The 17,289-nt window shown below is 34.5% G+C and overlaps 1 protein-coding gene across 1 annotated transcript in view; it reads left to right on the top strand.

Annotated features, from left to right (window-relative positions):
- The window catches only part of LOC127947010 (metabotropic glutamate receptor 8-like), a 142,628-nt gene that overhangs the window by 100,144 nt on the left and 25,195 nt on the right, over window positions 1-17,289 (top strand). The window contains exon 7 of the mRNA XM_052543898.1: window positions 5,575-5,775. Within this exon, the coding sequence (XP_052399858.1) occupies window positions 5,575-5,775 (201 nt within the window). The remainder of the gene's footprint in view (window positions 1-5,574; window positions 5,776-17,289) is intronic.

Below are 17,289 nucleotides of genomic sequence, written 5' to 3'. Positions count from 1 at the left end.
TATTTGTGTTTTCTTTGTAGCTAAATTAAAATATATACTAAATTATAATCTGTTTTACATAAGGCAGCCAGATTTATGACTGTATGTAGATTAATGTAGACTTGAAATAAAGATTAAAATGAAAATATGTGACAAAGTCCACATTGTTCATAGGTTGCTCTTTGATAGCTCAGGAGACATCATTGATCCTCAGACATTTCTCATAAAATTCATTACGAAAAATAAAATATGGACACACTTGCGCCAGGACTGGAATTGAGCATCACTGTTCTAGGAGAAACAAATGAGGCATCCCATTTCTGATTTATTTGACAGTTGTGTGGCAGTATCCTGATAAAATTCTGGAGTATAAGTAACAAACTTATTTTTAAATAAAATGAATGTGGTCAGCATAGCTTAGATCATTTGGCCTCGGAGGAATTAGAAATAAATGTTTGGGTTTATGTTGAGATTCCTGAATTTTAATTGCAGACTTTGGTATCTTGTCAAATCTGAGCATAGTCTGATATGTTGTTGAGCTCTCTGGAGGACACTAGGTGAGATTATAAGGTTGCCATATGAGGTTAGCTTGAAGAAATAACTCCGTCATCTAATTTGTAATATGTTTAAAAGCTGTGTCGAAGAAGCATAATGGTTTAAATAATATAACCATTAGAGTATCACCTCTCACCTCGTCTCATATGTTTCTCCCAAAATTCCCAAGGAGAATAGAGAATAGACACAAATGAGACAAGAGTACAGTGTATTGTGTAGCAAAGCTTAGGTAATTTGGTCTTGAATAAATTTGAAGAGAAATGCTTGAGATTATATTGAGAAATATGATTTCATGATTTCAAACGTGCATCTAGAGGAGATAAAGGTATTTCTCTTAGAAGAAACATCTGAGGAGCAGTGAAAAGTGATTTATTTAAAAGTTGTACAGCAGTAAGTTTAAATAATTGAGCTGGTGGTAATACCAAAGATTTAGGTTTGAATCAAGACTTCCATATCCCATCATGCCCTTGAGCAAGGCACAAGCGAGTACGGTTAATCCAGAGGGCGGCTGTGTCTGCAATTAAGGAACTGTGGGCAAGAAGTCGCAAAATGACAGGTAAATACATAAAGTTTCCATTATGCAGCACAATCATTTCACAAAAGGCTCTCATTGTAATGATTAATGTTTAAGATGATCCTAATTTTTCATGTGCCTGTGCAGAACCTCTGTCACTAGTTAGTTCATAAAAATTGCCAGAGGGTTTCCAGATGGAATTGAAAGCTGTATTGCAGCTTGGGAAGTCAGCTACCCAACTTTCAAATGAATCCATGATCATTAAAACATGGCTCTTGCAAATTATAAGTGCCATTTGTATAGAGCGAGGTCTGATGAGTTAATCTAGTCAGGTAGCCATCACAGCTGTCTTCAATAAATGTCTTCAAGCTTAGATTTCATTAAAACTCTAAGATTTAGCATGCTACTTCTCCATCTGCCCTTATACCTTTTCCATCCTGTCAAAAAGTGGGGCAATATTACCATCGTATGCAAATACGTGGCCTGATTTACATTCCTTTTTAATTGGAAAAGAAAAAAAGGTACATATGTGGGAAAAGGAATCATGCATCTGACTCTACTGCAATAGAAACTGCAGTTATTCTGCCGTTGAGACAACAACATAAACAGCAGCTCATATAACACATGCCCTTTAGTTGATATTCACTTCAAATTGTCATCTTTAATAAGGAAAACGAGGACGCAATCAATGGAAGTGCTCCAGCTATGAGAAGCTTTAGTTCCACTTCTTCATTACTGTGAAATGTTCAATAGATTTACACTGACATGATTCCCAAAAACCCAGTTGTCCAAGAGTCAGCTGGATTGTAAATTAGGCGATTTCTGTCATGCTATGGCCCCTGTGCAGCGAGGAGTTACTTCAGTGTCACATGATGCTTCAGAAATCATTCTAATATAAATTAGTAAAATGTTTGGTGCTCATGAAACATTAATTATTATTATAAATGTTGAAATGTAATATTGTATAAACAGTGATTTTTATTTTTTTATTTTTTGATGAATAGAAAGCATTTGTTTGAAATATTATTTTTGTAGCATTATAAATGTTGGGTTTCTAATCCAATTATGTGTGAAAAATATTCTAACTTTTTATAGTTTATGGTTATTTAATTGCATGGCCAGGGTAAATGCATTGTGTTGTGGGATATTTCACAATCACTAAATTAGCCCAGCAGATGTCAATCAATTTCTGACATTTCATCAGCTATTGTGAAGCTTTAAAATAAGACGAACAACTGCAGCTGTAATGTCACTCTATTAATGCAAATGTATTCAAAGCTGTCAGAAGCCAAAATGGCCTCGGAAGTTGTTCCTATTTTTTTTTTCTTCTTCATTAATCTCTTGATGATAAAAAAAAATCTCAATAATTAATTTGACATTTATCTAATTTTCCCAACTAACAATGGCAGAGCTCTATTCATATGCTGCGAAAATGCGTTATGTATTGGTCTCATCCTGAGCAAATTGAATTAGGGCCTGTAAATTAAGTTTAATTAATTAAGATGCTGGTTTTAATGATTGGGCTTTGTGTCCTCTGCATTGCCAGTCATCACTCATTTAGACAAAAGATCCTTCCCTCTCATACCTCCAGACTTACAGTACTCAACATTTAGATCTGGGACTGATTATGAGACTAATGTGTGTTTGCACTGCATTTTATGCACAGAATGGCTTGGTTTAACTGTGTGCATCAAGATTTGCCTCTCTCCCTTCCAAGGGCACACTTTTAAAATTGTATGGGTTTAAAAAAATGAATATTTAACTTCAGTTTCACTGTGGATTTTTATAGTGTCGCTTACCTGATGTTTCTAAAATTTTTCCGAATGTATTTCTGTGATGTTCTTTGTATATTCTGTTATTTTAAATTGTATTATACAGTGTTGGGAAGGTTATTTAGGAAATGTAATAGGTTACCGATTACAAGTTACCTTATTTAAAATGTAATAAGTAAGCTTCTGTAACTATTTTAAATACTTCATTAAAGTACTGTAATGTAGCTGATGAAATTGTGTTACTGATTTTTGATTTTGAAATTTTCAGCACTGGTAGCCGTTTTTATCATATGCCATGGTGGCAGCTCTCAGACAGGTTGTAGCCTATAGCTTTCGTCAGCAGTGTGTGGATTGATATAATTGGCAGACGTGGTATGCTGCTAATTAAACCAAGACAATCTAAAGCATCAGAATAGAACTGCTTTCCTAAACTGCCTTTAAATGGCAGGGGGCATTGTGCACATCAAAACAGGGAAAGCAACTAATTAATATTATTCAGCATATCCTAGCTTTTTAACACATAATATTCAGATGTTACCCCCTTTGAAATTACCATTTTCATAAGTAACTTTAATTACACAATTTTTCTCAGTAACTTTTAACTGATTAGTTACATTCATGTTGTAATTCAATTACATAACTCTGTTACATGTAACTAGTTCCTCTCCAACACTGATATTATATTAGTTTATATCATACTGTATATGTCAAACCTAATTTTTGTAATGGTTGTGGTGTTGTCTGCCCTAGCTTCCTCTAAATCTATTATAAAACGATGTGAAAATTTACTGTAACATTGTAATAGATAATAATGATGTCCTTTAGTATACAGGGTTTAGAGTGATGAGTAATGTGTTGCTACTGCTAACAGATGCTAGCAGTTTAATTCTTAACTAAGTTAACAAAGATTAAACTACAATAGTCTATTTAGAGATGAAACTGATCTGCACTTGAAGTCCTGAACAGGTCAGTAGTCTTGCCTCACTGCTCCACTTGGGTGCTTTCCATCTACTCTCGAGTATCTCGCATTGATTACTGTGACCGAAACCATTTGGCGGAGATGTGAAGTATGCATGAGAGCAGAAGCGTAACGTTGCCAGTCACAACTACTATTTCATGATTTAATGGAGATTTTTTAATTTTTTTTATCCAAAAGCGAATTCGAAAATAATTGTTTTAGTACATTTGACAGGCAATTATATACATAATTAGTTTGGATAGTTAGAACAGATAGTTTGGTTCCAAAACGCGATAAACGCCATTTTAAAAAAAATAAATGAGTTTCTGCCAAAATTAGTATTGTATCTGGTCAATTTTTTTTCTACAGAATACAATATACTGTATCTGCTCAACCAATCACAGTGCACCACTCCATGCGCTCTAGACAGTAATGAATACACCCGGCATCCTAGTTTTCATTATCTACTTTGTGCTTTTTGATAATCAAACAAGGGCTGAACAATAAATCGCATGTGATTGTCATGTGCATCTCATCAGTAAAGCCGGTTCTGTGATTAATAGTACTGGTAAATATCCATGTGCTTTCAGATGTAAACTATTCGGATGCATTTAATGCACAAAGCCGTAGCTCATTGACAAGCTACGCTATGTTGTGTTAATTAGATGAATCACATTTGATTATGAACGCGATATTACATAGCTTGTCAATGTTAGTGTATTTATTAATGCCACTTATGTATTTGTTAATACAGCGCACAGCACTAGTCAACTAAATGAATGTAACATGGCAAAGATGAATGTACTTTTGGAAGTTGAATGTAAGTAAATCTTTAAAATCAAAATCTGGATTTGAATTGTTTTGTTATTATTATTATATATATATATGATGAGTTTGGTTATATCACATAGCCATGTTTAGAAGCCCAAGTAGGCTTCATTTGTGCAGTCAAGAGCCTTATTTCAAGTTCATAGACCAGTCTTTGCTTGAGATTAAATGGTTTAATTTGTAGCATTCTCTGAAGATACTGTGTCCAAGATCACCTTAATGTGGTGGCAGAACCTGGGAGATTTATTAAACCAACAAGACAAGTAACTGCTCCTTCTGGTGAGATAAAACTTCCCGTTCAGTTGAGTTGTAGACTTCAGTCCACTACAGAGACGCAATGTATTTTAATTCTCTGTAAATGAGTCTCTATAAATTCCAGCCCGACAAGTTCAATGATTGAGCAGTGCTCCACTTGGACCTTTTCATTTGCTCTCTGCTACTTTGTTGCTTAACGCAGGATTTGCCATAAGTGGGGAAATGGAGGTATCAACACTCCACAATTAACTTCAGATATTATCAGGGTCAGCTTTCAGATTATGCATGCGGGTGATACTGATAAGTATGAGTTAAAAAGCTAAGAAAAGATGAAAAAAGTGAATGTTGGAACTCAGGGTTCGGAGGAAAGTTATACAAAAGTGGATTCGCACTCATGTTGTTGTTGTTGGCGTAGTTTGTTTTTGTCATTTTCTATTGCTAACCTCAGTGGAACGGTCACTCCATCCGGCGCTAATAAACTCATTATCGCAGAACACGGCATGGATTCATCGTCAGGCATTGAGGCATTGTGTGAATGAGTTTGGCATGCTTTGGAACGAAGAAATTGCATTGAAAAGCTTTGCAAATGAATTAAACTTGCATATAAATGAATGCCTCATCCCAGAGTCAGCCAAGATCTTGCACCAAGCCTGTCACTTGGGCATGTTTAGGGAAATAAATAAACAGGATCTCTGAATTCCTATGTTTTTCAGGCTTGGAGAAGGTCGGCAGGGACTCCACTTACGAGCAAGAGGGAAAGGTGCAGTTTGTGATGGACGCGGTGTATGCCATGGCCTATGCGCTGCACCGCATGCATCGGGACCTCTGCTCGGGATATCCAGGCCTTTGTCCACGCATGAGCAACATAGATGGCAAGGAGCTGCTGGGATACATCAGAAACGTCAGCTTTAATGGTGAGAACATCCGCTATTCTAACACATTATTCTGCGTCTAGGTTTAATTGGACTGCTGAAAAGCACACTTGAACCTCAACCCCAATTGTTTCATTGATTTGCATAATTTTGTAAAAGCCACTTTTGTTCCTAATCAGAAATGTTTGTACTTTGCCCCTGTTGTGTGAAGAGGAAAGTTTGTATACGTTTGTACAATGTCTTAATTAATATTTTTGATTTTATTAAAAAAATGTTAAAGTAAATTTGAAAGATAAAATAAAAATAATAAATAATATAAAATGTATAAACTAAAAAAAAAGAGATTAAAAAGTTTATTGAAATATCGAATTTGTCAGATAATAATTTATCAGAAATTTTAAACTTTGAAATCACACAGCCCTTATTGCATATGCATAATTTAAATAGTTCTTAATTACAATTGATTTATTTATTTTATATTAATTTACTTTAAATAATTATATAAATTTACCACTTTTCTGCTACTTAAAAATGTTAAAGTAAATTATAATAAAATAAAAAAACAAAGAAATTAAAACTTTAGAAATTCAGAAAATTCAACCATGATAACCGTGATTTATTAATTTTATTAAAACCGCCTTTGTCCATCACTTTTATTTAATTGTAATTAGTTCTTAATCATTTATGTTAAGGATTAGGAATCAGCCGGTTCCAATAAAAAATACTGTAATTGAATGATTTTTATGGTGTTTGTTTCCAACGGTCCTGGAATGTCTTCATCTACCGAAAAAAAATTGAAATAATAAAAAATTGCTGAATTTTATAATATAAACATGATGCAAGTCTCGCTTTCAATTGGATGTGATTTTCAAACATGTTATTGTTTTGTGTTTGTGTGTGATAAAAATCTATTTATATCTTTTCATGGCATTTACAGTATGCAAATTCACAGATATTCACAGACACAAAAAAATAATACAATGTGTACTTAAGAGAAATATCAAACACAGCAAAGTTACTTTACCTGATCAATTGAAATATATATTCTAATAACACAGCTAATTTTTGATTTGTTATTTCTGTTCTGTTAATGTGAATAAGGCTTCTAGGAACTGTTCTCCATATAGTGTTCATTCTTTTCTCATTCTTTTCTCTTGAAATGACTGAAATGAATTGTTCACAGAATCTTTGTTTAGTTCTTTGCAGTTGACTTCCGTACGGTCTCTCCACTCTTCTCTTACTCAGTTCTGCATTCTGATACTTCCTGTCTCCCTTACATGAACTCCTCACCTCAGCTCATCCACACACACTCACACACATCTCTTTATAGAAGATATTTTATGCTGACATATTTTGTTGCTTTTTTCAGTTCAACAACAGTTCCTCAGTACAGGTCTCCCTTCTCCTTTAAATCATTTTTGAGTGATCTTCTCCAAAACCACATTTCACACATTTTAAGTGATTTCAGCTCCAATCCCCCCTGCCCCCCTTAACATATATTTTTAGCCTCTTTTTATTGTAGATCAGAGGGATTTATGCATCATTGCTGATGGTGACGTGCCCACTTCCTCTGCTTTCTCATACAGTCTTGCTCCTTGAACTTTTCAAAGCATTTGCACCAGTGTTATATTATAATATGTGAATGAAATTTGAATAACATAGACTGTAAAGTTTAACAGCATGTACCAGCATTCACAACCCCTTTTATCTCTGTAATATGACACATTTGTATGTTAAAAAGTTTACTTGTGGCAACATTATTGTTATGGGTCTTGATCCATTGCAAGACTTTGGATATGAATGACTCATTGCAGGCATGAAAAATAGAATTTTCCCGCGTTCAATTCGCTGCAGAAGTTTAATGATTCCCACTATAGATGTTTTTTTTTTTTTTGTAGAGTCATTTGGTCAAACATTTATGGACACTACTCTATTCTGCTTCATTTACATTTCAATGACTAAAATGAATAAATTAATAGCCTGATTTGACCAGTTTCACATTTGCTTTTGGTACTGAATTCATTTGTACTTTGAAAATAGAACCAATTAATTAAATTACATCAATCAAATTAACAGTATTATTATAGAGATAATACACACACACACACACACACACACACACACATACACACACACACTGTTATAGTATACTGTTATAGTTTGTTAATATTTAGAATTGTAATTTTCTTTTTGTTTTCAATTTTTGTTTATTTCGTTATTTTTGTATTTCAGCCAGGGTTATAGTTAGCTGAGACTAAATTACAATCTAACTAACTCACACACACACACACACACATATATATATATATATATATATATATATATATGTTATTTCAGTGTCATCTTAGAATCAAGATACAATATTTACAATATTTTCTCACCTTTATTTAACCAGGAAAGTACTCGTTGAGATTAAAAATCTCTTTTTCAAGAGTGTCCTGGCCAAGATAGGCAGCAGTACAACCATACATACAACACAGAATACACAATAACATAAGACAACTAAAATAGCAGATACAACAACCACAAATCCTTAGCATATCATGCAGAACAACTACAGCCAGATGTGGCTGTTTCCAAGTCAGTTAATATCCTCTTAAAAGTAACCAATGAGACGAGCTTATTAAGTTTCAAATTTGTCTGTAACTTGTTCCATGCAAAAGGAGCAGCAAAGTTAAACGCCTTTTTCCCCAGCTCAGTTCTAACACTTGGTACAGACAAAAGAACAAGATCCTGGGACCGAAGATTGTAAGTCCCTATGTCTTTTACACTGATGTAGGTCAGAAGGTAGGATGGAAGAAGACCTAAAATAGCCTTATATATAAAAACATACCAGTGTTGAAGTCTCCGTGTTGACAAAGAAGACCATCCAACACGTTCATACAGTTCACAGTGGTGAGTGAGGACTTTAAGACCAGTGATGAACCTCAAAGCTCCATGGTATATAGTATCCAGTGCATGTAAACTTTGAGACGAAGCGTGCATATATAAAACATCACCATAGTCAATAATAGACATAAAAGTACCAGCAACTAACCTCTTTTTAGATTCGAATGAGAGACAGGATTTGATTCTGAAATAAAACCCTAGTTTAAGTTTTAATCTTTTTGCCAGCTGCTGAATATGTGAAGTAAAAGAAAGAGATTCATCTATTAAAATACCGAGATATCTGTATTTAGAAACACATTCAATCTTCTTACCCTGAGAAGTAATGATTGAAGGCAGATTTAATTTAGAATTTGTATTTGAAAAAAGCATTACTTTTGTTTTTTCAGCATTTAAAACAAGTTTCAGATCATAAATGTTTTTTTGAAGCATATTAAAATCAAATTGTAATTGGGAGAGGGCTTGGACTGCTGTAGGTGCTGAGCAATACAGTACAGTGTCATCTGCATAAAAATGAAAATTTCCTTTCACTATGTTATGATTCATGTCATTTATATATAGAATGAAAAGCAGTGGACCCAGAACTGATCCCTGTGGCACGCCTTTTGTTATTTTGTGATAGCTAGAGGTATTTCCCTCTGCCTGCACACACTGAGTTCTGTCTGTAAGGTAATTACCAAACCAACTTACAGTTTGTTCAGAAAGTCCTGCCCTCCACAGTCTGTGCTTAAGCACTGTGTGGTCCACTGTATCAAAAGCCTTAGAAAAGTCAATAAAAAGGGCTGCACAATGCTGCTTTTTATCTATGGATTCAATGAAGTCATTTAAAACCTTAAGAGCTGCAGATGTTGTACTATGCCTTTTTCTAAAACCGGATTGAAAGTCAGATAGAACATTTTTACTGTCAAAAAAATTCTTTAATTGATCACTGACAAGAGACTCTAAAACCTTGGCCAGGACAGACAATTTAGAAATCGGTCTATAGTTATTTAATATAGCAGGGTCACCCCCTTTTAACAGGGGAACCACAAAAGCTGTTTTCCAGATGGACGGAATGAAATTTGTGTTCAAGCACCGATTAAAAATATTAGTTAAAGGCACCGAAATAAAATTAGCTGCTAACTTTAAAAAGTAAGGATCCAATTTGTCAGGGCCTGCAGATTTTGTTGTGTCCAAGTGTTTGAGGGCTTTATCTACGTCTGAAACTGCAATAGGACTAAAACTAAAGCACTGAGTAGAAGGTTCGGAACCAACAGTCTCCACTATAGGTGAACACTTATGTTGAGTATTTAGTGACTCAAATAAAAATCCGGAGGCTATAAAATGTTCATTGAAACAATCAAGAATTTTGGTTTTGTCAGTAATTGTTTTAGAGTCTATCACAACTCTTGAAGGAAGCTCCTGACCTTTACTGTTTTCTGATAGTGATTTGATAGTTTTCCAAAATTTTGATGGGTTATTCAGGTTATGAGTAGTTTGAGAAAGAAAATAATCGGCCTTGGCTTTTCTAATTTTGAGAGTACATGCATTCCGCAGCTGCCTAAAAACCAGCCAGTCAGAGTTCTCATTAGATTTTCTGGCTTTTGCCCATGCCACATTGCGGTCATGGAGGATCTTTGCTAAATCCAGAGAAAACCAAGCATTGTTTCGTCCTTTAACTCTGTATTTCTTTAAAGGAGCGTGCTTATTAATTATATTTACAAAGCCTTCATGAAAGAGATTCCAGGCACTATCAACATCTGCACTGTTATAAATTTTTTCCCAGTCAAAATTAGATAAATCATGAAGAAAGTCTTGTTCTGAGAAGTGCTTCATATTACGCTTGACTATAATACATGGTTTGGTTTTTGATATTTTAGTATTTCTAACTGTAGCTATGACACAGTGGTCACTGATGTCGTTTGCAAATATGGAAGCAGTTGAATACTTATGAGGAACGTTAGTTAAAATTACATCTAATAGAGATGATTTTTCCGGGTTTTTAAAATTTGGCCGTGTGGGACTGTCAACAATCTGGAAGAGATTTAGTGAATCACAATTAGCTCTGAAGTCATCAGATATTGGTTGTAACCAATTCCAATTAAGGTCTCCGAAGGCTACTAATTCCTTAGAGTTAAAATCCGAAAGGAGTTGCATTAAGGAGGGCAGAGCACCGTTAACAGCTGAAGGAGTCCTGTAACAACCAATGACCGTTATACGAAGTGATTTAGAGATTTCAAGTTCCAATGCTAAAAATTCAAACTGTTTAACTAATGATATTGACCGCAATACATTAACATGATACTGATTTTTGATATAGATTGCTACACCCCCACCTCTATTAGGGCGGTCAGTCCTAAAAACATTATAACCGCTTATATTGATTACTTTATCTGAAACCGATTTACTTAACCAGGTTTCAGACAAGACAATTACATCGGAATCTGTAGAGTGAGCCCAGATACGCAACATGTCCATTTTAGGAACAAGACTGCGTACATTCAAGTGAAAGAAACCAAGACCTGATCTTTCTTTAAAATCTGCCGGGGTGTTAAAGCCTATAGGGGTGTCTGGGCCTGGGTTTGGCTGCACATTTCCTGACATCAACAGTAATAAAGCAATTAGACATTTTATCTTAACTGATTTCTTGTACGATTCATTGCTTCTACTTTTAAAATGGGAGTCATCATGGAGCACACAAGAGACAGTGGTAAAATTGTCATATAACGTCATGAGACTAGACAAACAAACCAAGTCAACGGTATCAGAAGGGAAGAATAGGCAACATGTGACATTTAGTGAACAGTCAAATGCACACGTTCCCTTTTGTGATTTACATGACATTGGGAACGCTGGACTGGAATATCCATTCCAGTAATATGTATCCCCAGAGATAGATAAGGACAATGAAAAAATAAAACAGAGAGAGGCAAGGAGCAACCACTTCTTTCTCTCCATATCCATAGCACCACTCAAACATATAAAAGACAAAATATTGCTTAAGAAACAGAACAAAAATAATAAAACAGTTCAGGTCAGCAATGAAGAAGTCCAATATGGGTTATCTGTTTTCTCTGCAGCGACCAATGATGTTACATGTTGTCACTTGTAAACAGGAAGCCCAGTGAATGAAGCAATGCTGCGGGTAAAAGAGTTTAATCAAAACCAGACGTCTCTATAACATCAAGCTATATCTTAAAAACCAGCAGTAAGAACAAAGAAGCACTTTCCTTTATTGTAGGGAGATCAAGCCCATCAAACTCAGTGACACGTCTGCACTCGAGCTCCAGTAGATAAGTAGGCTCCCGGCACCGACCAGTCAGCATGAAACAGATCCTCCAAAAGCAGTGCAGTTCTAGGTAGATTTCCGTGCCAGCTTGGTGGTTCAGACTGTGATTTTATGGATATTGTGTGTTTGCAGACAGCACTGCTAGCGTTAGCACAATGCCAGTACACTGAGGATATTAGACCTGATCGAAACTATACGGATTTGTGTCATCAAACAACCGTCGAGTATGTCCAATACCGACTCTACATTATAGTTATATTGTAAAAAAGCTCATAAAATGATCAATTTGCTATTTTCCCATAAACAAACAAATATCAATCACAGATAGAGAGACATGCTGCCATCTTGGAAGTAGGATATTTAAGTAGGATATTTAAGGTTTCATTAATTTTTTTATCTGTTTTAATATATTTTATTATTATTTCTTATATGGAATTTTACATTTTAAAGTTTTGTTTTCATAATTTGGGCAGAATATTTAATTTGTATTAATATTTTGTTATTTTTTTTACACCGTTTCTGTTTTATCATTTTAATTTTGGTGTTCATTTTAGTTATTTTTGAATTCAAGTTCATATTTATTATTAATAAATGTTTCCTCTGCAACTAACTGAAATATAATAAGTTTTTTATTTTTATTTTTATTTTATTTTGTTAATATTTGTTGTATTTCAAGTTTTTTTGTTTGTTTGTTTGTTTGTTTAAAATAATAGCCCTGCAAATAACTTGATATAATTACATCACTTGCTGATTAATTCATCAAATTAATATCATATCAAAGTTTGCTGAGAATTGAATGCATTATTAAAATAACAATAGTAATTACAATAGCCTAATATATTACATTGGCAGACCTGCACAAACAATTGTGTTGGAATGGACAAGTGCATGCTATTGGCTGGGCTCAGTCACGTGATGCTAAACTGTTGATGTTTACGTCCAGACAGATTCGTGAGTCAAATGTAATGTAATGTGAAATGTTTAATTTGTTTGACAAAATGCATTTCCAATGCAATTTTTGTGTTTTGCATTCATTAACATTCAAAGTGCGTTATATATACGTCTCACATGCATGAGTGTGTGTATTTGTGCACATATCGACCATCATGGGTGTTTAGGATCATTTTATGCACATTTGATGTTTCTATTCTGTGTTTTCATGTATGGAATGCTTGATCAAGGCAGTGAGGGATGTTTTTTTCCTCTGCGAAAGCAAGAGGAAGATTTCTAATCAAGTCAATGATAAAAGCAGCAGATCTGAGATCCAAGTCAAGCATCAACCCCACAAACTTTATCCCAGAGCTATGACGGCTACTGTGGCCAGCGGGCAATTGTCAAGTCAACTGCAACCAGATGCACTTCAGTGACTTCATTTATATGCCTATTTTTAGATATGTGTGTTGAGCAGAGCTACAAAATGGACATGTCTGTCATTATCACACCAAATCGACTGCGTGTATGTTGTGTGTGTTGCATGCTTGTGGTTTAGTGACCAACATATATGCAGGTATAGTTCTCAATTCTTATAGATTTATTCTCAAAAAATAAAAAAATAAAAATAGAGAGAGAACATAAATTTGCCAGTGATGTGAAAAAAAAAGAAATTAAATATATATTAAAAAGTTACCTATATAATATAATTTAATATAATAATTTAATTAATATTTTTGTTGTTGTCCATGTCTTTTTCATATAATTTTATTTTTGGTATTGTATTTGATCCCATATATATATATAAATATAATTATTTTTATTTTTATTTTTTTTTTTCATTGCTAACTTTTTTCTATTGTTAATTTTTTTATTTATCATTTTATTTCTCATGTTATTTTTTTCAGATTTTTTATTTTATTTAGTTTTATTTTTATATTATTTTTAATGCTAATGTTTATATTCTGCTAAGCTTTATTTGTTTATTTATTTATTTTAATTCTCAATCTTTAATTTTTTCTTTATTTTTAATTCTTTTTGTTTTATTTCATATTTTATTTTACTTTTCCTTGTTTAATTTTGTTTACACTTGTTAAAAATCTTTTTTTTCCAGTGTTAACTTTTATTTATTTATTTATTTATTTATTTATTATTATTATTATTGTTATACTTTCAATGCATTTTCCATTGTCTGCTTTTCCAGGTTTATATTGTATTCTTTATTTGTCAATGTGTTTTTGGTTTTGTGTGATGTTTGTGTGTTTTTTTAATTAATTTTTATCAGTTCATTTTAATTTGTTTATTGTTCTTGTTTTGTTTTTATCTTAAATCTCAAATCCCTTATATTTTCTATAGAATATATTCCCTATATGTCCATATCTTTAATTTATTTTACTAAAGGAACCTCAAGTTTCGACTTTTATGTTTGTCAATGTTTTTTATTCCTACTTTAATTGTATCCATATTTACATTGCTTTCCATATTTATTTTATCTAAAATTATTTCCATACTGAAGGAAATTCAAGTCCTGCAACATGACAGAGATGCTGTGAATGCATGCTGTTTTTAAGGTATATAATTAACAAATGTACATTAAGATAGCATTCAACATTTAGGAAGAATAAGAACTCTCTCGAGCTAGTCTTAGTGTCTTAATAGCGAGCGACGGATTAAAGAGCTGACCTGAAAAGATTTGATTTGTGCTTTCATCTCTACTATCGATGTATGGAGCCAAAAGAGTCTCAATAAAGATAAATGCACACACATGATTCATAAATACACACACAGGATAAACAAATGCGCACAAAATTCACAAATGCACAGACAAAATGTAAAAAGCACAGAAGATTCACAAATGCATTACAAATTCAGAAATGCACACAAAATTCAGAAATACATACACAATTCAGAAATGCAAACCACATTTACAAATGCACTCAAAATTCACAAATGCAGAGGACAAGATTCAGAAATGTATTTCTGATGCGCACACACATATATCTTGATTTACAAACTGCCTGGGGTCTGTGAACTTCACTGCATTTGTGTGTGAATTCTGAAACTCCAATCAGCGAACGACTCACTTTCCTCAGCGAACAACTCACTTACCTCAAGCAGCCGGCGACTCACTTTGCGCAGCAGGAGACTCACTTTCCGCAGCCGAAGAGTCACTTTCCTCATCGAACGATTCACTTCCCTCACGCAGCGAGCGACTCGCTTTGCGCAGCAGAAGAGTCACTTTCCTCTCACAGCGGACCACTGACTCTCTCTTCATGTAGGGATTGACCGAATATTATAATTTAAGTTGCTTCTATATTGCATCCAAAAGAATATTTAGATATATTTAAATATTCAAAAAGGTGTAAAACATTTTTTTACTTTCATTTCGGTGTTTTCTTGTGATTGGCTAAAAGAAGGGAGATATCTGATTGGTTGCTGATCATTCCCTGTTTAAAAAAAGGCATTTGTGTGTCGAGCCAAGTCAGGGGAGTCTCAGAATTCACACACAAATGCAGTGAAGTTCACAGACCGCAGGCAGTTTGTAAATCAAGATATATGTGTGTGTGCATCAGAAATACATTTCTGAATCTTGTCCTCTGCATTTGTGAATCTTGAATGCATTTGCAAATGTTGTTTGCATTTCTGAATTGTGTGTGTATTTCAGAATTTTGTGTGCATTTCTGAATTTTGTATGCATTTGTGAATCTTCTGTGCTTTTTACATTTTGTGTGTGCATTTGTAAATTTTGTGCGCATTTGTGTATCCTGTGTGTATTTATGAATCATGTGTGTGCATGTATGAATCATGTGTGTGCATATGTGAATGTAGTGTGTGCATTTATCTTTATTGAGACTCTTATGGCTCCATATCGATTGCCTCTTAGTTTCTCAGCAGCCAAGTGAAAACAGATTATTTAGTAGATGTATAATGGTTGAATAAATGGAGGACAGGGAAAGGACATGTGCGTGTCTGACGTGAGCATGTCGGCATCTAATTGTCTTTATAAAGAGGGGAGAAATCAATACAGAGTTCAATAAATAGTGGATTGTAGGTATCTATTTTTTTTCTTTAATATGTGATGCTTTATCTCAGTCTTGGAGAAGGGCATCACCACTTCACATCAGACAGCTGAATTAATTGAAGAATTAACCTGTCTGACATGAAGGTGCTCTGCTGTCAAAATCTGGCATGGGATCAAGATTATAATCGTTGGCCTGATTCCCATTGCCGAACACTGAGAGGGCATGTTTTTCTGCTGTGTGTGGAGCTGTAATGCTTAACCTGCATTTGAGGTTGTATTGGATATGGAGTTTAAGACTTGTGAAGTAGACAAAGTGTGTCCTCACAGTGTCCTCATTGCTTTCTCTCTCAGCTCACTTCAGCAGTTGTTCATCTGCATATTCTTGATCTCGACTTTGGGCAACTTATGTGTGTAAAGACCAAGCCTCAGGTAGTTCAAATCACATTAGCATAGATGGAAAGCACTCTAACCCAATTTAGTGAACCAGCTCAGATGTTTCGACTTTTGGCAAAAACGAAATGCTAGTGGTGAAGGTTTTTACTAATGTGGTGACAACAGTTGGCTGTGGTCCACGCCTGGTGGACGGTATTGGAGATGCACCGCACAGAGATGATCTTTTATGCTCTCCACATGACTGAATACCCTCCTTGGAGCGAAAACTGTCTTATTTACCATTTACTCAGGCTGTGTTTTAATGGCATGAGCGTTTTGAGCATTCAAATTCTGTTGATTAGGTTAGCACTTCCCGTAAGAGAGCTGGAAAACATACCACTTGAGCTCCATAAAATAGCTATTAGTATGAATCTCCTCTGAGTCCACGAGGTTGTCTAAGGCGTTTCCCTCACATGAAATGAATTGAGATGTAGCAGTTCAAAAGTAGCCTACTTCTGACACATGGCAATCATGTGTCTGGCCCAAATAATCGAGCCTGGGACTCCAGGGGTTTATGGAGCTGTTGATTTATCACATATGCCGTCATGATTCACAGTTTTGATTGATCTTCTGTGCCGAATGCTCATTTGAACTCATTTTGTTGGCCTTTGTTCTTTTTAAATACAGCACACTTGAGCTGATACATTGTTGATGCTGAATATTAGCCACGGTGTGTTATAATGAGATACATCTTCAGGCAGTGCCGAGGAGTGATTCACTCCACTGTGGATGATATTTGCAATGCATGTACTGTGAAAAGTAATGCCGAGATCAAGTTGAAACTTGTGCCTACATGCACACATAAATTATAGTGGAATATCTTGTTCGTTAAAAGTGTGTTCAATGTCTATTGTATGTGCTGCTTTCCACAGGCCACTTTGAATTAGTGCTGTGTTATTTCAAGTCTTGAGAATGAGGTCTAACCTGTGATTAAACCAAGACTTGGCTTAATCAAAACATCTCATCCACCCTTTAATCATTCCTTGTATATTGTCACAGTATTTGTACGAGGTGTTTG

Source organism: Carassius gibelio, chromosome A25, assembly GCF_023724105.1.
Source record: "Carassius gibelio isolate Cgi1373 ecotype wild population from Czech Republic chromosome A25, carGib1.2-hapl.c, whole genome shotgun sequence".
NCBI lineage: Eukaryota > Metazoa > Chordata > Actinopteri > Cypriniformes > Cyprinidae > Carassius > Carassius gibelio.
The sequence above is the reverse complement of the archived record's forward strand: the minus strand, read 5'-3'. Positions and strand labels throughout refer to the sequence as shown.